The sequence below is a fragment of the Kryptolebias marmoratus genome, linkage group LG2, assembly GCF_001649575.2.
Source record: "Kryptolebias marmoratus isolate JLee-2015 linkage group LG2, ASM164957v2, whole genome shotgun sequence".
Taxonomy (NCBI): Eukaryota; Metazoa; Chordata; class Actinopteri; order Cyprinodontiformes; family Rivulidae; genus Kryptolebias; species Kryptolebias marmoratus.
This window is the reverse complement of record NC_051431.1, coordinates 11,935,852-11,959,179: the sequence shown is the minus strand read 5'-3', so window position 1 is coordinate 11,959,179 and position 23,328 is coordinate 11,935,852. Positions and strand designations below refer to the sequence as shown.

At 38.2% G+C, this 23,328-nt stretch overlaps 1 protein-coding gene across 1 annotated transcript; it reads right to left on the bottom strand.

The window, feature by feature from the left end:
* Window positions 1-1,043: 1,043 nt before the first annotated feature.
* On the bottom strand, window positions 1,044-12,077 carry si:ch211-195m9.3 (galaxin). Its single transcript, XM_037974553.1, has 10 exons — window positions 12,039-12,077; window positions 11,887-11,919; window positions 11,144-11,189; window positions 7,436-7,518; window positions 6,335-6,466; window positions 4,958-5,137; window positions 4,269-4,302; window positions 3,992-4,022; window positions 2,416-2,569; window positions 1,044-2,187 (listed from the first exon to the last, which is right to left on the bottom strand). Exons 1-10 carry the CDS (start codon window positions 12,064-12,066, stop codon window positions 1,937-1,939), a joined length of 972 nt encoding a protein of 323 aa, XP_037830481.1. The 5' UTR covers window positions 12,067-12,077; the 3' UTR covers window positions 1,044-1,936.
* Window positions 12,078-23,328: the final 11,251 nt, after the last annotated feature.

The window sequence follows — 23,328 nt, the reverse complement described above, 5'->3', positions numbered from 1 at the left end:
TCAGCAGACCCAGGTAGTGGTTCCTGTTTTTAAAAATTGGTTTGCTCCAAATATAAGGGAAGACACTTCCCGAAAAAAATCTATGGGAGGTCACTGAGGAGGAAAGTCTGAATGATGGTGAAAACTTGGATTCAAGAGGAGCAGCATGGTTTCCTTCCTCGTCAGGAAACCCAGGACCAGCTTTTTACTTTTTCAAGGACTTTTGAAGATGTTTAAGAGTTTGTTCAGACAGTCTTTGGTGCCTTGTTGACTCGAAGAATGAATTAGTATTCAGGCTCCTTGCTAAGCCACTTGGTCCCTGTGCCAGTGGACATGAAGTCTGGTTTGTATTGCTGATAAAATAGTCAGACTCAGTTTTGCTAGGTACTTAACTCCACCAGGGTTGCCTTTTTCACCAATTCTGCTCATAATATTTGGATAGAACTTTAATAAGCCTTTTACCTTGTATGCTACCGTCATAATGAAGCCTGATAGTGACCCTGTGTGCTTTTGAGTTGCTTTATTTTATTAGCATATATACATAGTGATAAATACAAGTAACTTCCCTGTTTCCTATTCCCTGTTTTAGTTTGTTTTTGAGAACTGAAAGTAAAATTTAGCTTTAAAATGACAACAACCCTGAATATATTTGTCTTGAATGGCCAAACCTGTTCAGCAAAACGTATTCAGCTTCAAGGAACCAGAGCAGGTTTGCACTAAGAAGTTAGCAACACGAAAATTTTAAATATTGAACACATATGCAAGGCACTGTGCAACTTTGCATATCAAATTATGTGTATATTAGTATATGATACTTTGGCTGAAAAAAAAAGATTTGTCAAATTTTAAGTTTATATTATTGCATTATGCAGGAGTCATTTATTAAAGCCACCTCTTTCAATAAATTTTCAAAACAGAAATATGAAAAGTCTAAATTAAATTAAATTAACGTATCCCAGACTCCTCCAATAGAAATGTATGCTGTCAAAAAATATTTAAAGGTCTTCAGTAAAATAATAACCCAATGTCATGATCATTACAAATGGAAACAACAGAATCTTTGTAAATGCTTTTTATTTAAAACCCCATATGAAAGAAAAATAAGCTTCACTGGTACATTCAAGTTTGTAGCTGCAGATGCTTCTGCTCAAACACATAATAGGACACGAAAAATAATACACAGCAATACATTCAGAGCTAAGCTGTAGTTCAACAACTCCTGAATGTGATACAGAACAAAAATCACACTTGAATGAACTGATGCTTTAATAAAGCTTTGCTAAAAAAGAAACAAGTTGTCAAAGCAGTGGGTTGTAATCAAAGCATATTTATATTACTGGAAATTGTTCATAAAAAATTAACAATTTTTAGCTTTATTAATGAAGTTGTAACAAATTCCATACTAGTAAACATAAACTTGTCAAAAATCAATAAGGTGCAAACACTGCAGAATTAAAGTAGCATATTTCCAATACCAGACCACATTAGCCGAAAGCAGTTTAGCTTATGAGAACTTTTTAATTTTGTTTTTTTCGCTACCACAAATCCAAAGATTTTAGTATCTTTTGTCTTTCAGCTTCAACTCTACAGTTGTAGCTTTTGTCAAGTATTTAATCAAATAACAGCATTAACCCTCCTGTTACAAGAGCTTCTCTCGCCATCGCTCGCTATCGCTCTCTCTTTTAAGCGATTCAGGAGGGTTAAGATAAATATGTCACCACGCACTGTAGAAATTATTGTCTGTAGTTTCAAGGTGGGATAGCAATCACAATTTGAACCTGAGTGACAAATCTCAGTACTTTATGAGGTTGAGATAAAATAGACTAATAATGTCTCAAATCAAAGGAATGTGGCTATTGCTGTGTTATTAGTAATGCAGTTATTTAAATGCACTGAGTAAGTAGTTTGGTATTGAGTATTTGTTCAGAGTAGAAACGAACCAACCAGTGGTGAACTACTAGGAACATTTGGAAAAAATGGAATAAAGTAACTTGATGGTAGAGTTGTGACTGAGCTCAATGAGGACTTCACTTTCACTGAAGAAGTAGACATTTCCAAGCACCAGGTTCAAGGATTTAGCTTCAAGAAGTTTCTTGGGTGGACGTGATGCATTTGGTTTTCTTCCATTGACTCTAAACACTCCGGTAAACCTTACTAAATAGTGTGTTGAATTATTCAGAGACATGCTTTCCAGAATCCCAATCAACACTAAACAAGGTGGGGGAAAAAAAAACAAAAACCAAAACAAAAAAACATGTGCATAAACAAAAAAATTTTCAAAATCAAATTGTCTTTTTTTTTAAATAGAAAATTTTGATTCTGATTTCTGTAAAACAGCAATATTATACATGTTTTATGGCCAAACTGCAGAAACTAATCAGGTTAAAATGACAGGTATCGAGTCCTTGTGCTTGCAAGCCTGTAAGACCTATTTACCTTTGGGGAGTGGATTCTCTCTATGTTCAACTGCTGGAATTAGTTTTCCTTTGCTGCACGACCACAGAGATTTGTTGACGTAGTGGAGACCACAGCACTCGAATCCTTTCTTCTTTGAGTAGATTTCTGTTAGATCCGCACTTTTGCAAACTTTCTGTTTAAAAAGCAGAAATAACACATTTTTATTAAAAAACAACAATCTTCAAATAAAAATTCAAATGTATCAGATTGAACAGAATTTATTTGAATCAGATGGAAATGAACTGGCTTCTTCTTTCAGCCATTCCCTTTAGGTGTGAATCATCTGCTTCCATCCTGCTCTACATCCTCCTCTGTCACACCAACCTTCTCCAGATCCTCCTTCAGTGCATTTATTGACCTTTATTGTCTCACTCTTTTACTTCTCCCTGGTAGCTCCATATGCAACATCCTTTGTCCTATATATCCACCATCTGTCCAATGCACATGTCCAAACTATCTCAGGCTTGCCTCATTTCTAAGCATGTCTGTTTTGGTTACTCCCAGTGAAAATCCCAACATCTTCATCTCTGCTACCCCCAGCTCTGCTTCCACCATCTCACTGCCATACTGTACATATTTCCTTTCACTCTTGCAGCTCTCCTTCCTGGAGAGGTCTCCACCCTGCCCACACTCTCTTCTTCACCTCCCATGTGTTCTGCCTGTTTCAGTACCTCTACTCCTTGCAGCTTCAGTGCCCCACCTGTTTCCCTCTCATTGACACTCACATGCTCTGTCTTTGTTTCTACTGACTTCCATTCCTCTCCTATCTGGAGTGTACCTCCACCTCTCCAGGCTCTCTTCCACCTCCTACTCTCGCAACAGATCACATTGTCATCTGCAAACATCATAGTTCATCGAGACTTCTGCCTGGCCTCAACTGTCAGCCTGTCCGTTGTCACAATTGAATTGTGCTAAACCGAATCAAGGTTAATTGCTGAATTGAACTGGTCATTGCTGTTGATATTTTAATTTGAGGTCTTAAGGACTAATGAATCGTAACTACAAAAACAAAAAGGCAAACTGAAAGAAATTAAATGTTCCTATCTCCGTTCAATTTACCCTTAAAGCATTATTCTTAGTGCTGCTACACAAATTCATGTTACTTTCCCAAATAATTGGCAGGTTTTTTCACCCTGGACACAGCCTGTTTCATCTTCTCCCCTCAGGCAAAAGACTACAGTCCATCCGGGTCCAGAACTTCCCGCCACATGAACACCCTCGGCTACTAAACTGCTGAACAACAGATAATTGACTCTAGCACGACACAGCCACTTTATCCACCTGCTATTATACTATTATGCCCATGTACACTTTAATTAATTTCTTGTTTCATTGTTTACGTATTTGTTTTATTTGCACCATTACACCAAAATAATTTCCTAGCTTGCTAACTTCTTTACTGGCAATGGCAATAAAGTGATTCTGATTCTAATGACCAATGGTAACAGAAGAAGTCAGTCGATGTTGCCTTCATAAACAAAATATATTGCCATTTATTCTAAAAGATTATTAAAAACATATTTATGTTTTGGTTAAAATAAATGGGTTCACTCACGGTTTCATTAGTGTCAGAGGGCTGATGGTAACTGGATGGAAATAAAAAACATCAGAAACAATAAAGGAAAGTCAAATACAAAAAGTCAGATAAGAAATTACTAAAGCATTTGCTACAATACAGGGATAACTATTATGTCACTAGTTTGACATTCCCATTTCATCTTTTCTCAATTTCATGATGGTTTATTTTAAGGTTAATAAAATGTATTTATGAATATAAAAGAGAGACCCGTTAAAAAACAAAACTGTAAATCTGAACTAATTGTTGCACATACCTTCGGACAGAGTGAGCATGGCTGAGGTTCTTACCTGTAAGGTAAACATCAAGAAAAATGTTCAAGTAATCCACTATAAACATTCAGCTGTTAAACATTTAAAGTGAAAAATAAAAAATCTTGGTTGCATTAATATGCAAATAAAATGTGTGTCACTTTACAGTTTACAAACACACACAGGAAGTTCATTACTTTATCTTTTTATACCCCACACCAGTGGTTCCTAAGTTTTTCAGCGATTTGTCCAAAAGAACAACAAAAAAAAACTTGCACTGGTTGAAGTACAGAAACATTGTTAAGTCAATTAAACAAGATCATAATGACAATACAGACAGCCTCAACAACTAGTGTACTGTTTTTGTTATTTATGGCTACTATTTTTACATTTATGACGATCGTGACAAAAATGTGACGTACGCAACTATTTTTAAATTTTGCTTAATTTTGGGAAATCGTCTCATCAAGACCATGACAACCCACAGTGGGGTTTTAACCCCAACTTTGAGAACCACTGAGATTTGTTTAAACTGACACCTTCTGCGTAATTTAAACTATAATAACAATTTTGAGAGTAGGTTAATTTTGTGCAAAGCCAAAAACAATAACAACAAAAAGCGAAAACTCCATGAGATAGCAGTTATCACAGAGTGTATTGAAGACTTAGGAGCTAACCAGGTTTGGGTCCTTACCACAGCTGTCACTGCCAGGTATTTTAAGCTGTACTCTTGGAATAAGATCTGGACAGCACAGCTCGATCTTGGTGTTGTACTGGGTGTTGATACAGCATTCATGGTCAGAGGACAGCTTGGTCAGGAGTGTCTTGTTCCCGGGCTTACCACAACACAGTTGCGTGTTGTTGTCAAAGGGCTCTGTAGAAAAAAAAAAAGATTCTTTACTAACAGTTTCAAAATCATTTCAAGCAATTTTGTATTAGCGTAGCTCACACACAAAGTGCCTCTTATCTCTTATATATGCGAATAGATATATATATATTTTCAAACAGTCACATACTTGAGGAACATCAAGGGCGAGCTCATTGTGGTAATGCAAGTTGGAGATCAAACCTCTGATGTTCTAACTCAGGGGTCTCCAACCCTGGTCCTCGAGGGCCACCATCCTGCAAGTTTTACTTGTTTCTCTGCTCCAACATACCTGATTTGAATCAATGGGTGATTAACAGGCTTCTGCAGAACATGAAGAGGTGATTTAACCACTGAAACAGGTGTGTTGGAGCAGGGAAACAAGTAAAACATGCAGGATAGTGACCATCGAGGACCAGGGTTGGAGACCACTGATTTAACTTGAAAACAGTCATTCTACTCCACTGGATCACCATGATAACATGACCTGACCTCATAACCTGCTTTGAAGCAGTATATGCTCAGACTTTTGGTTTAAAAATAAATAAATTGATTCTTTTTCTGATGATATCCCAGATAGGAAAAATGCAACTGAAAACCTATTTATATGTTGTCAGGCAGAAGCATACTGAGGGTCGATACCTGATAGTCTATCTAATTTAAAAGCTCTTGATTGAGGTTAAGTGAATGTCAAATTGTCAAAAAGCCAACACAAAATAAAATATGCAGCTGTTATGTTGAAATTCAGTCAGGGCACCACATTTATGATTATGACAATGATCAGATGTTAGAAGACTCTGCAGTCAATTGGAAGGAACACATGAGGTGAGGAAATATATTTGCATGTTTTAGTTGTGCTAACATTTTATGGGCTGCATGCTGATGCAGCTGGTTAGCACTGTAGCCTTGCAACAGAAAGGCTGCAGTGGAGTGTTTCCTTCCCCAGTCCAACAAGATGCAAGTTAAGTTAGTTAGTAACTAAACTGTCTCTGGGTGTCAGTGAGTGTGTGAATGGTTGTCTGTCTCGTTCATCCCTATGTGGCCCTGTGACAGACTGGCAATCTGACCAGGCTGTACCCCGCCTCCCACCCAGAGAAAGGCAAAAGCTCCCCAATGACCCTGAACAGGATCAAGAGGATAAAGAGAATGGATGGACGGATTTTTGTGAAAAATTTCGATTCGGTGCACATGTCTAGCTTTACTTACCGCTATCGCAACACGTGGCGTTGTGTGAAGGTTTGGCATGTACAACTGAGTTGCAGCATATTTCATTAAGGGGGTTGTACGCTTGTAGTCCGCAGCACTGGGACATCCTTTCACTCAGGCCTTCTGTAACAGCTGGAGCAAAAACAAAAGGTTCAGTCAGCGTTCACAACAATGTAACTTCAGAAGGTGCACCGAGTCGCTACAGAGAAATGGACAAATTACAGGAAAACCCAACGTTTGTTGAACGTTTGAGCGGAACATGACATGAAAGCCAGAGGGAAAACCTTTGGCTGCAATAAACAGTAAACTGATGAATCTCTTTCAGACACTAGCGAGTTTTGCCTGAGGTAACAACAGAAAACAGAGGGGAAAAAGTGTTGCAACATACGGTAGAACTGGTTTTGAACTCTTGACTAGTAAAGCAATCTGTATAGCTCTTTTCTTGCGTCAGCTTTTTTTTTACTGTAAGTCTTATTTTGCAACATCTGTCATGCAAGGATGAGCATACAATCAGAAAATCTGCAGGGCTAAAAATAATGAAGAAAACAAACGATATCAACAGGTATAACATCTACTAGTACACCATAAAACCTGTCTTTTACCCACGTAAGAGAACGCTTAAAGTTTTTTTTCTGTTCTAATTTGACAAAAGATTACACATGACTGACTAATTAGGAGCTGCTATTTTTACAAACCAGCTGGTGGGTTAAACATTATTGCTGATTTTAAAAACCAAATTCCCAAATGTTGAGTTATTATCAGTTTTTAAAAGGGCCTGGCACTAAAGAACTGCACCAAAAATAATGATAATAAAATTGAAACTTGTTGAAACTCGGACTCAAGTTTGTGAGCTTGGTGGTCTAATGACCAAACAAGTTATGTTGAACTTAGAGTAGAAATTAGTACATTGCAATAATGTAGTCTGTATAATGTGTTGGCTCTTAAGTGTTTGGAAAAATAAAATAAAATCAGGGCTGAAACTCACACTTAGTGGTTTTCCCATTTTAATAAAATATGTTCTTATTGAAGAGCTCAACAGTTCCTCTGTATAATCACAAAGTGTCTTTTCTATTTTGTCCTGTTTTGACATAAAAGCGTTACCTGTTTTATTTTGTCCTCCACAACAAGTGGCATGTTCAGGGTTGTAGGATTTGCCATTGCAAGTGGGCTCAACTTCAGTTTTTCTGCAGAACACAAATGATAATAGTGAATGTTACTGCTGAGACACACTGCTATTTTATAGACACCACAGTAAAACTGAAACATACTTAACGCAAAGAACAACGATGCATCCTGGTAGACCTTTGAGAATCGCTCTCTTTTGTTTTACTGCCCTCTGATGGACATGCGTGAAAATATTGTAGGAATTGTAGGAATAGTAGGAACTGTAGGAATGCATAAAAGGAGCATCTCCATTTTTCTGTGATTATGAGTGAACAGATGTAAACATCTATGCAGTAACTTTTATGTCTTTATCAAGCAGTAAAATGCAATGGTTTGAATTAAAAACAAACATTTTTAAAAGCACAGTGAAATTACTTTTTTCAACATTTTGAATTTATAAGATTAGTTTGCAAATCTAAAAGTTTTTCCAAAAAAGTGCTTTAGACTAAACTACAGCTTGTGGATTTTTTAACATCACTGTATGAACAAAATGATGTTCTTTTAGAGTTTTACACAGTAAGGCTGTTGATAAATTTCTACTCTGTACTTTTATTTCTCAAACAGAAATGGATGCTAGCAGAACTTGTGAGAAGATTAAGCAGTTCGGATGTACCTAGGTGCTGCAACAAGAAACGATCAAGTGGAAACAAGTGTGCAGTCTCTTTGAGATGTGGGTTAAATGTTGGATTCAGTATTGACTCAGATATCATTTAGACACCACCAAGATTAGCTTGACTGGTTGAATTACATAAGGTATATTCTGACACTGAAAATACTGCAATCATCATTCAAGTTGCCACCATCTGGAAGTTGACTGATGGTCCCTCGAGTACAAAAGATCATTTGTTCCCTCTGTCTGTCTTCAACAGTAGCCTCACATAGCAAAATATCAAATGACTGCTGAGAGATTTTAATGTACCATGCATTTTAGAGTGTTTTACTGTTTTATGACTGTTTTAACAATGCTTCAAGTTTTCATTTATTGCAGTTTAAATGGTTTTATGTGTATTTTTGAGCCAGATGTTAAAGACAAGTCTCCATTTCATGAATTGTTATGAAGAATAAAGTTGATTGAATTGAGTTGAATTGAATTGACTTTGTTAACCTTATAACAACTGTATGCGAGCAAATGCCCATCAGTGTGAATGTAGAGAAAAAATTGAGGATGGCTGAAAGTTGTAAAATGATTTGTGGTACATAAATAAGGTTAACTGATGTCACATACAGGACCCACCTGCTTTCCCTGACCAGAAAAAGATCCACCTCCAGAACTCACATGATCTATCACCCCGTCTCTTCATTTAATCCCTAAAGTATCTGATACCAACATTAAAGTAATAGTTAGGATGTTCTGAGGAAAAGTTATGAATAAATAATATTTTACCTGTCATAGCAGCTCTTTGAATTGCCTCAGTTTGGAGAAAAAACTGTCAATTTTTCATTACTTGGTTTACATAGAATACTATGGCTAATTTCAACTTAAATAGTAGCGGAAGCAGCTAGTTGTAGCACTTTTGGCGAAGCTTGGAAACCCCTCCAGCAGAAATGTCATAATCTTTTAAGATTGGAGCTGTTTTAAAATGGCAAAACCCACTTTAGAATGGCTCAGAGAAGCCATCGTTAGCTTTCAATACAGTATGAGCAAATCCACTTCTAAAGTGGACTTTGACATCTTAAAACTGTCATGATCCTAAGATTTTGTGTTAGTGTTCTGAGTTACTGTTTGTATTCTTGTTTATTCAGACAGTTTCTTCTGAATAGTGTGTTTACTATAATTTAGTTTCCCTTTTATGTCATTGACCATTGTTCCCTCAGTTATTTTTGCCTTCAGTTCATTGGACACATCCACGCTGCATATTCTCATTATCCTCACCTGTTTGCACTCAGTAAATACTCCTCCCTGGTTCAATAATGCTCTGTTTTACATACCAGATCACCAGCTCCTGCCATTTGCTTCTTGTTCCAGGTTACCTTATATTCTTTGTTAAGTTTGTTTTGATGCCACATCAGCGTCTTTCTTTATTGAAGTTTTAACATTTATTTTCCATGTTGTTTGTCTCTGCGCCTGCATTTTCCTGGATTTTTAAATTGTCCTTTCAACTCACCAAACGTGACAAAACTGGCCTTAATCTTTAAAATTTCATTTTGGCTCATGAGAATGCTGATTTATAAACCTTTAGACCAGTGGTCTCCAATCCTGGTCCTTGAGGGCCACTATCCTGCATGTTTTCCTTGTTCCTCTGCTCCAACACACCTGATTTGAATCAATGTGTGATTAACAGGCTTCTGCAGAGCATGAAGAGGTGATTTAACCACTGAATCAGGTGTGTTGGAGCAGCAGGGAAACAAGTAACACATGCAGGATAGTGGCCCTCAAAGACCAGGATTGGAGACCACTGCTTTAGACAGCTGTAAATTTTGCATTACACTGGTATTTTGGCACAAATATAAAACTCCAGCCAAAAGCAACACCAAATGTCCTCCAGCTAGCTTCTGCTAACCACATGTCTTTATGTAAAAATTCATGTAATGCAAAACTGACTTTAATGTAAAGTTTAACAAAATTGCATTCGGATAAATCACTACAACATTTTTGACATCAAAGAAGCTCTCCGAAGGTGTGAATATCCTAATGGGGCTTTTGTCGAGTCACTGAGAAGATCTGAAAAACACATCACTGAACTGACTTCTGGAAATCTCAACTATAAAAGTTCAGAGTCCAGTTGGGTTTGAAATGAAGCGGGATGTTGTGTTCGGATATTCCAGCAACGTAAGGGATGACATGACATTCTTCTCCTTATTCTGTTCAGTGATGTGTTTTTCAGATCTTCTCAGTGACTCGACAAAAGCCCCATTAGGATATTCACACCTTTGGAGAGCTTCTTTGATGTGTTTCTGTTCCTCTTCATTCCCTTCTGTCTTTGTGGGGATGTGTTCAGCCCAATGCTGTAGAGTTCTGATGACAGAAAGTTTGTGTTTCAGTGGGAGGTGAGAGTCAAACAAAAGCTACTCATCTATGTTGGCCGGTTTCCTGACCTCAATGTTGAGGTTGTCTTCCCTTTCCATGTGCACCACACAGTCTAAATTGGCAGCAGAGGGAAGGAGATGAATGCCTCAGCACTGAAATTGAGGCTGTCACGTGGAAAGTCAGCCTCTTTCAGTCCTCTCTTCCCAAGTGCTTACATCACATCTCAGCATTAAAACATCAAACTCCACACTCACTGCTTTAAAGCTCCTCGGATGAGAAGCGAAACATTTTCAGCTACAGAACAAAAGTCCAGTCATTTTTGGAACGCTTATAGTAATGTCTATCATTATGGCCCAAACTCACAGTGCCAAAAAAATATAATAACAATGAAACACAACACAACCTTAACATGAGCAGAAGAGTGAACACATGTGAGTAAATGTAATAACCTAGCCTGCTTTTTCCAGTCATCATAACGCTACCCGGAAGTCTTTGCGCCTCCTATTCAATATTTAAGGATCTACAAACGTTTTATGCATGATTTTTTTCACTGTCTTACAGCAATAAACTCAACAGCGATGAGGTTGTCGGCTGCCTCCCACGAGTTAATAAACTTTGGCACGTGCCTAAATAGCTTCTCCTTAACGGATATGTCAAAAAGGGGAGTGACGGCTCACCTTTGATTTTGTTCCCCGGAGTCACATGGAGCTCCCACAGCGGGCTCTGTAAATAAACACAAGCTCCAAGTCACTTCCTGCTAATTCAGGTGAAAGTAATTCATGTGGCAACAGGTTAAAGCAAACAAACAGCAACAAAAAACTTAATGAAAATTAGTTTCCAAACTCGAAAACAAAGCCTGCACATGCTAAAAGGTTTTAAAAAAAATCAACACAACTTAGACTACGTCATCCGTGTGTCTCTTTAATTTTATAACTAGCATCAGTAATTAAAGTCCACCAACAGGAGAAAACTAACCTACTCTTACACCTTGTGTGTGTTAAGAAACGGGACAGCCCCTCAGCTGGTCTTGGTTGATGCGCAGACTCGCAGGAAGTTGCGTTGGCAAGACACGCAGAGGGGGTCATAATGTTATGGCTGATGGGATTGCAGTTTAAGTTACTTATTAAATTCGACAAAATTCCCATCCAGTTTCAGCTACATGCACATGGCATTTAAACGAGGTTTCAGCTCCAGGTGCAGTAATTAAATAATAATAATAATTCAATAATTATTAAACCTGCCCAAAATACCTGCATGACGTCTCGTGCTAAAAGACTTAGGCTCACACACACACAGTGGCACAAACGCAACAACACACACAAATCCACCACCCACACACATCTGGCTCCTGTCCGAAGGATGGATAATAATGATTTTTAAAAAATATGCTGAAACAAATATAAAAATCCTGCATACTTACCACAGAAAGTGATGAAGCCACACAGCATCCAAGCTGGAATAATTTAAGCACAATGTCACTGTCTTAGCAGAGTCTAACTGACAGGATTGATTGCTAAAAACAAATATAAAAAAATATATTAAAAAATGATAAACGTTTCACTCCTGTCTTACCCAGTCCAAGAACATGAAGGCGGACCATCTTTCCACGAATCTGGCTGCTGTCTAGACATGCATAAGAGGAGTCTTAAATAGTATAATGAGCCCCACCTCTCACGTGACGTCCCTAAAAATACGGCATTTATAAACATGGAGTGTGTGACCATACAGTCAACCAAAGTGTTGCTTCACTCACACCTCCAGACAAATATCTGATTTTCACATCTGCGCCCAAACTGTGCCTTTATGGATGGACGTGACACGCATCTGATGGGTTATAAAGTGGTCCTCTTGGAGCATAAACCAACAAAATAATAAATATAATAATAATTACAGGTTAATAAGAGGTTGCTTTGAAATACTTTTAATGACACTGATTTTGGTGAGGATTTTACACTAGGTTGACGTTTTATTCTGCTTTTCTTCATCATCCCCCCACTGAGTGCCTGCATCCTGCCTCCGGCTGAGCTTTAGGAGGGAGAAAAACTTCAAAATGATAAGCTACAATTAAAGTGTTGAAAGCTGTATTACATCATACAGCTTTGTTTTCACGGGAGATGCACACTCGTGCGTTTTCGCTTGGTTTTCTCACAGACAGATCTTTATCTGCCTGTCACGGGTTGTCTGGTGCTTTCAGATTTAAATAAAAAAAAATATACTGATTTTATTTTCTCTAAACAAATGCTCTGAGTCTTGTCATGTTCTCAGAACAACGCCACAGGTGTCGCCGTCAGCCGCAGCATCCTCCTGCCTGCGCTGCGCCTTTTTTCAGAGGAGGGCATTTTATTTTCTCACGGCAAAGAAACACGGATTAAAAAGTGACGCAGTCGGGGATTCTACCACACACAAAACACATAAATAAATAAAACAAAATGCAGATAAAACATCTGTAATTCCTGTCTTATGGTCGGTACTGCTTTTTGGTTTATTTTCTTTTTTTCTTGCCACTCAAACAACCTGAAACGGAAACTTTCAGTCTCTCTTTCAGTAAATGTTTCAATACAGAATAATGGCCACTGTTTACGTGAGACATGGATGTCTCACAGGAAAATGTCTTAAAGTTGCTTGTGATCGCAATTTTGTGTTTGACTTTCCGTTTTAGACTAACAGTTTCAAATGTTAAAGGAATTTATTTCGTGTAGCCTCCCCTCCTAAAAACAAAACAAAACATGAATTTATATAACAGTCTAGACACAGGAGATGACAGATTAAATTTGATGTTTCTTCCTTTTCTGGGGCTGCCTCCGTGCAGCGGGCTCCAGTCGGGGCCTATGGATTTGTCGCTGTGGGCCCTGGGGGGCACTGCGTGTGGTTGGCGGTGGGACTCTTCTGGGTCTTCCCCGTGGTCCGATCTGGGGGGTGGGCAAGTGGTCTGTACTGCGTGGGTGGCCCTGGGGGCTCTGGGCTCGGGGTCCCTCCTGGGGTCTTGGGCTCTGGCCCTCCCCCCTTATATCTGCCTCCGGTCTTGGGGGTCAGGTCTCAGCTGCTTCACAGTTGCTATTAAATGTTCTATTAGAGAAGCCTTACGNTGTATGCTGTGCTTTGTCATGTTCTTTGCAGGGGAACAGACAGTGGTCAGGTGCTTGCCGTGTTGCCGTGTGCTCTCTTTGTGTATACATCTTATATTTTGTAGTCTTTCTTTCTCTTCTCTTTCTTTCTATATTATAATTAAAAATAATAATAATAATAATAATAATAAATATATGTATATATATATATATGTATATATATATATATGTATATAATAAACACTCCACTTGATAATCACTAGAATAAATAGTTTTCAATAATGGTGTGGAGAGGATGGCTGTAAGGGGAGAAGGGAGGCCATAAAAAAAAATAAATAAATAAATAAATAAATTAGTATTTTTTTTTTCTTCATTCCACTTGTGTCATGGTATCATTTTTAGAAATTTTAGTTGTTATTGATCATGTTGCATCTCAGACATCCTCAGTTCTCCAGAAGTCCCGGGTTGGGGATGTGGGGTGGAGGGTGTGTGTGTGTGTGTGTGCTCCAATAAATCATTTGAGGAATCTTTACTGTCCTCCAATGGATCCTTCTTCAGTTACTTTGAAAGCTGTGTGATTTCTTTCAATGTTGACTTGATCTTAGCTTCCAGCCTCCTCCTCCTCCTCCAGGAGGAACTGCGCTCCTTATTACTCATAGGCTTGATTTTATAGCCAAGTCTTCTTGTCTTTCTTTCGGCTGCTCCCTTTTCCGGGATCTCTACAGCGACTCGTCCTCCTCCATCTGACTCTGTCTTATGCGTCCTCTGTCCTCACTCCAGCTACCTCCACGTCCTCTCTAACTGCATCCGTACATCTCCTCTCCTGGCATGTTTTCCTCCTTGTGGTCTTATAGCCAATTCGGTCAAGAACTACTGTTGCTGTGGTGTATACCAGCTTTCTGGTCTCTGCGATGGTGCCACTGTACTTAGCAGATGAACTGGGAGTTGTTGTGGTGGTTAAAGAGAAAATTAAATCCCAAAGTGGGCTGATGGTGTGGACGGTGTTTCCTCCTTGCCTGGTCAGGCTGACAGAGCCACTGCCAGCTGGGAGACAGCTGCGGAAGTTACTGAAAATGGGAAAATGGAAGCAAAACAGGAAGGAAGTTTTGTAAACAAGAGTATTGGTTTGAAAACACATTTTTCTTTTGTTTTGTTTTCTGAAGTGATACTGTTGGACATTGTTTTAAAACTATCCCACAGTTTGACTCCACCTGATATACAAAAGTTTTTTCTAGTAGGTATAAATTTGCTTTTTTAAAACTGTAATTCCCTCCTTAACTTATACATTTGCTCCTTAGTCTTAAACAATTTTTAAATGTTATCTGGTAATTGTTTGTTTTTGGCTTTGTAAAGGATTAGAGCTGTTGGTAGTTTCACAATATCACTGAACTTTAACTATTTAGATTTTACAAATAGTGTATTGGTGAGCTCTAAATATCCCACCTTATGGATTATTCTTATTGCTCTTTTTTGTAGTATTGTTAGTGCCTGTAGTGTAGTTTTGTCATTATTGCCCCAGATTTCTGCACAATAACTTAAATAAGATAAGACTAGTGAACACATGTAATGCTTTTTGTTCTATGACCGACTTGGCTTTGTTTAATGGGGCAATATTTTTGAGACTTTACTTTGAATATATCTGATGTGTGATTTCCATTTAAGTTTATTATCAATTATGTCACCTAAAAATTTGTTTTCATGAACTCTTTCAATATTCACCCCATCTATTTGTATTTAAATTTCTATATGTGATTGACATTTCCCAAATAACATTATTTTTGTTTTGTTTCGGTTCAAGGACAACTTATTATTATCAAACCACATTTTAAGTTTGTTCATTTTATCAGTTACATCCTTTTCACAGTTGATCCATATCATCTCCAACATAAAAAATGTTTGTATCATCAGCAAATAGTATACTTTTCCTTATCTCAGTCACAATAAATAGATAATTTACATGAATTATAAACAGTTTGGGACCCAGAACTGACCCCTGAGGAACCCCACCAGCAGCTAAACTAACCACATCCATCAAACTTTCTTGTCCTTTGGGAAGCTGAAGAATGACACGTCTGTTGTAGCTTTGGGTCGATTTACACAGTCAATTGCGACACATTGAACCATTTCACCTCCACATTATCTGTATTTGTTGTTTACTGTCTTGTTCACGTTGCTGTGTTTGGCTCTCGATACGTCACACTTCTGAGTGATCACAGAAAATGCAGAAGAGACCCTAGTAGTATTTTCAATCTTTGATGATTAATTTGAAATTGGTGTAAATTTTTAAAAATGAGAGACTCTGAAAACAAGCACCTTTTATGCCTTTTTAAAAAAAAAATCATATTAGGTTCAAAACACTTTTCATTTCCACTCTAAGTCACACGGCTTTGGTGTGGGAAGATCAGGGGTGCAGGTTTCGAAGAGACATAGAAATGATGTCATGCTTGCAAGGGAACCATGACATTCTGATGAACAAGACATTCATGGACCAGGGCAGAACTATGGATAATAGACAGATATGTCTAATCCAAATTGACTTAGAACTCAGTGTTCCAACATTCAAGAGTGATACCTTCTATCACACCTAGAGGTTTATGAGATCGATCGATCGATCGATCGATCTATCTATCTATCTATCTATCTATCTATCTATCTATCTATCTATCTATCTATCTATCTATCTATCTATCTATCTATCTATCTATCTATCTATATATCTATCTATCTATCTATCTATCAGTTGTATTATGAATTAGTTTCACTGAGCTGTTGCTGTTGTAAAGATTGATAGAGCAGAGCAGCTCAAAGACAACTCCAAAATGAAATAACTGGCAAAAGAACACAAGTAGATACAAAAAAATTAAATAAAACCATGATCACAAGAACACAAAACAAGCAGAAAGAAGAGTGAAAAAGACCACAACAAGATCGAAAGTTACACTGAGGGAAAGGCACAGAAATGATCCAGACAAGGTTTCTATTTCAGGAGAACGATTTTGTATCCTGCATCCTCCTTATCGTGTCCTCATCAGTGTCATTTAAACTACTAGTTAAACTACTAATGCCATTAAAACCAGGATGACCTGCTGTGGCGACCCCTGAAAAGGGATCAGGCCATTCAATCAAGTTATTATTTGATAAAACACGTCATTAAAGAGTATAGAACAGGATTTTAAAATAAACATTTGTGTTTTACAGATATAAAAAATAAAACAAAAGTTTCCAGTAGATATGGTAGCTTCTTGTATTTTGGTCACATGACTAAGCCACTTGTTTTTGCTTTCAGAGCACATTGTGGTCTAATTTATTTTGAAATCAGTGTGGTGAAAACAGAAGAACAGAAAACAAAAATCGCCCATATCTAAAACTAAACCATTTACTTCTGCTTGGCTTTATAGTTTCATTTTACTGACATAATAATTTACTCTGCTGAGAATCTCGGCTGCTAAGTAAAGAAACGCCTGAGAAACCCAGAGCAGCAACATTTACTGTCCTGCATCTTTGATATTTGGTTCATTCAATGCAGCGAGTTGAAGGATGAGTCAGGAAGTCTGATATTCTGATAGAAAAAGTTTGTTTTATCAGTGTCAATGCAGAAATAATCCTCCCTGGGCCTCTGATACAAGGTTAGTTGTCATCACTGAACTTACGAACTTGAAGTTACAACAGTTAGTGCGTAAAAATAAAACCTACAAACTTCTGAAGGTGATGTTTATGAAATCAGAAATGGAATCGTACAAAATTTAAATGCCACTGAATGACTGCCAGGAAAAAGGGACCGGTTATCCAGCCCACATGTTGTCAGATCCAACTGTCACAATCAGGAGTAGATTGACAAGAAGTGGAAAAAGCAACAACAACAAAAAAAAAAGTGTAAAACAGAACTGAAAAGGCTTGAGACAAGCACACAACAAACCCCCAAATGTCTATTATTAAAAAAAAGAGAGACTGAAAGTGCTGATTTGCAATGGATTCGAAATCCATTAAATGAAAAGGATGAAATCACAAAGACCACATTGCACATTCACTTTCCTGTGTGTGAAAAATGCGATGACGTTCTGAAAATCAGACGATCACGTGGCGTAAGTGAAACCTGTTAGAGCTCTTTTGCAGCCAGGTGTTTCCCAGTTCAAAATGGAATTGTGCCAGTAGTCAGATTTCAGAGGTAATACGACTATAAAGATGTTGACATTGTACTTTTGACTTTGTTTGCCTAAAACAATATTTACAACTTCTGCTAGATCATTCATCCCAGAAATTTCAATCAGTTGGTGTCTTTTGCGTATATCAATCAATCATCTTTTTATTAAAGACACACAAATAGGTTCATATGAAAAATAAAAATAAAGTAAAAGTAAAAAAAAAACATTATTTACAGATAAATGACATGAGGCAATAATCACCAATACAGATCACGGATTTACATAAAGGCTACACTGCCAGTGTTTCCACAACCTGGACCTAAACCTGACTGAGCTTTGTGCAATATCTGTTAATATCAGGGTAATGTTGTTTGTAGAAGCATGTAATCTCCACATGAACCTACACATGAGGTTACATAATACAGCATAAAAAGTGGGGACACCAACATCAATAAATAACTGACTTGCACTCGTCCGTCTTGGCAACCTGAGCAGCATCCTCATTCCATCGTTGTACGCCACTTTGAGTTCCTGTAAGCTGCTTTGCCTGTACAGTCTGCATAACTGAGCCGTATATAGAGGAGTACAGTATGCTTTAAAAAGATCCACTTTTACTGAGACAGAACACATCCTAAACTTGCGTACAAGCATGTTGGCTTGTGCATACATCAGGCGTCGTTGTCTATATATGTCTGTGTCATCAGCCACATCATCAGCTATATAATGTCCCAGATATTTAACAGCAGCATACACTTTAAGACCAACACCAGTTCAGGAGAAAACAGGAAGTATAAACTTCTGATCCTCCTTTGTTTTTATAATCATAATGCTACTTTTCAGTGCATTATACATTATACTCCTGAACATATTGTGAGCAGGTCCTCCGTAGTTGTTGAAGACCAGCACTACAAGGACTAAAAATAATCAAATCATCTGCATACATGAGATGACACACCCAGTCCCACAGTTATGTAACCACTTTGATAAATCATCCATGTATACATTAAAAAGAAGAGGAGACAGAATACTTCTCTGTTTAACCCTATTGCTAATTTTAAAAAGGGCTGACATACAATTACCCCATCTTATGTACAGTACATTAATTGATGAGCGTATTAAAAGGACAGAATTCTAACTACAGATCTGGGAACCCATCTGTTATAACAGTTATATATAACTTTTTATGATTAATCCGATCAAAAGCCTTTGAAGCATGAATAAAACACGTAAACAGATTCCACAGTTTTCCATGTCATTCAGTGATTACAAGTTAATCTGTCTGTCACATTTACTGTACAAGATGACTGCAAACCATATGTTTGTGTGTAAAGGTTGAATAAAACGCAATAGATGTTCACATAAGTAGAGCAGTTTTCTTCTACTTTGGTTCAGTTTTCAATTTCATTGTGTTTTTAAGGTTTTGAATATATTTTTGTTTCAAATGTCTATGCTGGTGTTTTTTATTGCCCGGAAGTTTGATTGGTTTGGTCATTTAAAGAGAGCAAAAACAAATCATTCACCAGTGAGAGCTACTTTCTCCTCTCAGCAGTTCTTAATCTCCAAATTTCAAAGCTCTTTCTTCTGCTACACTGAGTTTTCTTAACTCATCATTGTATCAAAAGCTACTGCATTACTTGAACTTGAACGGTGCATGTTACAACAATAGTCAGCGTTGAATTCTTTGCCTTGGAGGTACCTTGCTGATGTCATATAACTGTCTTGTAATGCTTTGCTGCATCTAGATTTATTGCGTAATCGAACTCACCACAGAAAGCTGTCTTACCCAACCTCACAACAGCAGCAGAACTTGGCTGTTCCTCAAGCTATATTTAAGACTCTGCAGGCCTCACGTAGAATGTTAATTATTAAAGTTTGTGTCAGTACATTTTTAAAACCGAGAAAATACATGGTTTGGAATGGAAGAAAAGAAGGAGAATTAAAAAGGTCTATTTTCTTTGAAAACAACAATAGAAGCCCAAGAACCATTATGTTTGGATAGAATGCGTTAAAGTAGAGATGTTTGTCCTGAAAACTAAAATCTCTCCTAAAACCAAACACATCTTACCTGCCTAAAACCTATTTCGTCTGATAAGCACGTTAGTAGAGGGTAAATGAATTGAGCTTGTTTTGCAGCCACAGAATCTGAGCACCTGCGAGTTAAAAACATAAAAGATGTTCTTCTGAGCCATTATTAAACAATTGAAATTATTTAAAAATAAATGTCCTTGATAAATTTTAACAAAGGGTAATCTGTCATATATAGCACCACATGTTTCCTCTGTGAATTTGTTGTAGTCAAAAAATCTAGAATTTTTTTTTCAAAAACTCAGTAACAGGTTGTATGAGTTCAGATCAGTGAGCATTAAAAATAAATGGAAGATCTAAAGTTGGACTGTGGATAAGAAAACAAGTTGATAAACAGACATGTCATAGCATTAAGTGATGCTATATGAATCTGTAATCAATATTGGGAAGTAATTTTTCACTACAGTTAGAAACCATTCAACTGTATTTATTCCTTGCTAGCAAATCCCCTGTCAGATGACATAAAAAACTGGGAAATAGTTGGAAACTTAAAAGAAAGGAGAAGGAAAAAAAACATTTTTCAAAATGAGATGTGAAATGTGGGTAAAACTGCAACATAAGCTCCTGTTGTTGAGAATCTGTTAACCGCCCATTTCCCAAACTCTAATCATTAAAACCCCCCACTTCAGTTTTTATTGCTAAGTCAGTTGCATCACAAGCAATGTTTTCCCTGGCCAAGCAGCACGGGATATATCGGTTTATAAATAGCACTATTATGAACCACTTTTTTGTTTAATTTTTTGGTTCACCCAGTCATTACACAACAAGAAAACTTATTTTTTTCCCCTTTTGTAGCATTGTTCAATCAAAACTAAAGAAAGCATTTAAAAATCCGGCACTTTGTATTGCCTTGTTGCTGAAAAGTGCTATAAGAATAAGTTTGACTTGACTCGTCTTCTCCCAGCTGTAACCCATTTCAACCTGGAGAGACTCACGACAAAGAAAGCTGCAATTAAATGGTTTTATTTGACATGAATGACATAAGATATTTGGCGCTCTGACCTCGGCGGAAGACGCGAGTGTCGACAATAGCAATGCGCTTCGAGGAGAAGCTCAGGTTGAGCATTAGAGGCGTCTTTCCCGGACCGGACACTGGTGGTGGAGGTTGAAGAGGGGAAGGAAGCTTGAGGGAGCTGGGAAACTGGGGGTGGAGAGGGGGTGGAGGTGGGCCAAAGTTCGGCCAGCGAACGGATGAGGCCATGATGGAAGTCCTTTTAAACGAAGGCTTGCTCGCTGATTGGATACGCTGGAGGCACGGTCTGATGCTGATAGGCTGGAGTGGAGGTGCTTGACCCAGCGATTAGATGCAGGTGAGGTTGAAGCAGGTCTTCCAGTCTTAATTTACGTCTAGGCTTCATTTCCTAATCAACCTCAGTCTCTTTAAGACCGGTCTCTGTGCACTCATGTCTCGCTGGTTCCTTCCTTTCTGTCTGGTTTTAGATGTTCATGCGCCTGTGCTTTTTCCACGTCCCGTTCACGCTCCCTGTGTTTTCACTCCTCATTTTTCTTGTAAGCTTTTGTTATGTAGTTTTTTTTTTTTTTGCTGCCACGCCTCCTTTTTGCTTTCTTGTTTTCTTTTTGTTAATAAATTAAGTTTTACGTTTTCTAAAACACAAGTCTGCATGTTGGATTCACCACGCTCAATCGTTACAAACGCAGGCAAGAGAACGGTACGAGCAAACAAAGACGACACGAAAACCAAGGGTTTCAATGTGCTGGGAGTGGCGAGGTAACTGGCTGCAACTGTGGCTAATAAGAAACGCTGAACAGGTGTGAGGTGAAGGGCAGGGCTGAGAGAAAGCTACAGGTGACACAGGGGAAGCACAAAAAACAGATTCCAGTTTCACCACAACAGATTGAGATCTACTGGATAAAACCTATTAAAGGTACCAATGAACAAGCATTGGAGCTCATTCATTATTCTTTCATTTCTGTCACAATGTTTGATTCATTACTCCACCCAGAGTTTGGAAAAATCCATACAGAAATGCATTAAATTGTGTGTCTAGATTGGGAATGGCCTTCTGTGACTTTTGGTGGTGGTACATCGTACAGAGCTGACTAAAACTGCAAAACACTGCAATAGGATTTTGGCAAAACAAGTGAGAAACCCCATCCGTCTGTGGAGCTCTTTAGCTCAGTTTAAACAGATTATGAAAAGTTGAACTCCACATCACTGAACTTGCATTTTGATATCTTTTTTTTTGTTTGTTTTTTAACAAATCAGTTTAAGTTTTATGATTTTTGAAGACATTACAGTTGCTTACCTTAGTGTAATGATGTCACACACTAACTTTTGAGCTTCAACAAACTTTATACTTACACAATTCTTTCACTCAGTGTATCTCTGACTGCTATACGTAGTTTTTTCTCAAAGTTTCCTAGAGAACAAAGCATGCACATCCAAACTCTCACTGACTTCCATTGCATTTGAGCACTGACTGTTCGCTGAAGTAAAATTAAAAAAAAAAAAAAAAATGTAATTAGTCATGATCTCCTGCATAAAACAGGATAGACACATACAGCAACTGGATGCTTATGGTTCAGGAGTTAGGAGTTGGACCTGTAAAATTTTATTGTTTTTGGCTGGCGGAGCAGTGGTTAGCGCTGTAGCCTCGCAGCAGGAAGGTCGCAGGTTCGTTTCCCAGCCTTTCTCTGTGGAGTTTGCATGTTCTCCCTGTGCACACGTGCGTTTACTTCAGATACTCCGGTTTCCTCCCACAGAAACAAAGACATTCACGTTAGGTTAACTGGTAACGCTAAACTGTCCTTAGGTGTGAGTGAGAGCATGAATGGTTGTCCGTCTTGTTTGTCTCTATGTGTCCCTGTGATGGACTCGTGACCTGTCCACAGTGACGGCTGGAGATGGACACCAGCTCCGCCGCAACCCGGAAGGGAGAAGCGGGTGAAGAAAATGGACAGATGGATGGAACATAACATGACAAACCAAGAGTTTCTTTGTTCAGTTGATGCAATGAGCTCCAAAAGAGCTCCAAAACCTGACTCCGCCTTATTTAATGTGCAGTAGATCCCTGAAGCCCACAGCAGCAATACCCTTCATTACACACAAAGAGAAAAATATTTTAGCTTGCAGTTTTACGTGTTTCCCACACCAAATTCTTTTTGAATACGTGCACTTTTCAACGTCTTCCTTTTCTTTATTTGCCCTCCTCCCATCAACACGCCTGTGAGCGGATGGGAGCAGCGAAACAACAAACATTTGATCCAGCCAGCATTAGTCATGACTTTTTCATTTTTCGATTCCAGCAGTTTACTTAATTTGCCTGCCAAGAACACTTCATAAGGAAAAAAAACACATACAAAGAACATGATAGGCATCCGGACCAGAGTTTCTTCCGGACCAGAGTTTCTCAAATTTACGGATGGAATGGATCAACAGGTTCGCCTCGGCACGACTCTCATTAGCGCTAACGTAGCAGACCTCTGCGTTTCTGAGGTCTGAGACCGGGGTCCAGATATTATCTTTACACCCATCTTCCTCCAGAATGTGTCTGGCCCCCCGGCACCGCATAGCAGGACATTACCTGTCCGGATCACTACAAGGAAAGT

What these genes read in the sequence shown, in the direction of transcription:
- si:ch211-195m9.3 (XM_037974553.1), bottom strand. Translation starts at nt 12,066, where the DNA reads ATGGTCCGCCTTCATGTTCTTGGACTGG. An exon ending in TCCGGGGAACAAAATCAAAG is followed by an intron (nt 7,519 to 11,143) that starts GTGAGCCGTCAC and finishes TGTGTTCTGCAG; the next exon opens with AAAAACTGAAGTTGAGCCCA. An exon ending in CCTCTGACACTAATGAAACC is followed by an intron (nt 2,570 to 3,991) that starts GTGAGTGAACCC and finishes CTTTTTAAACAG; the next exon opens with AAAGTTTGCAAAAGTGCGGA.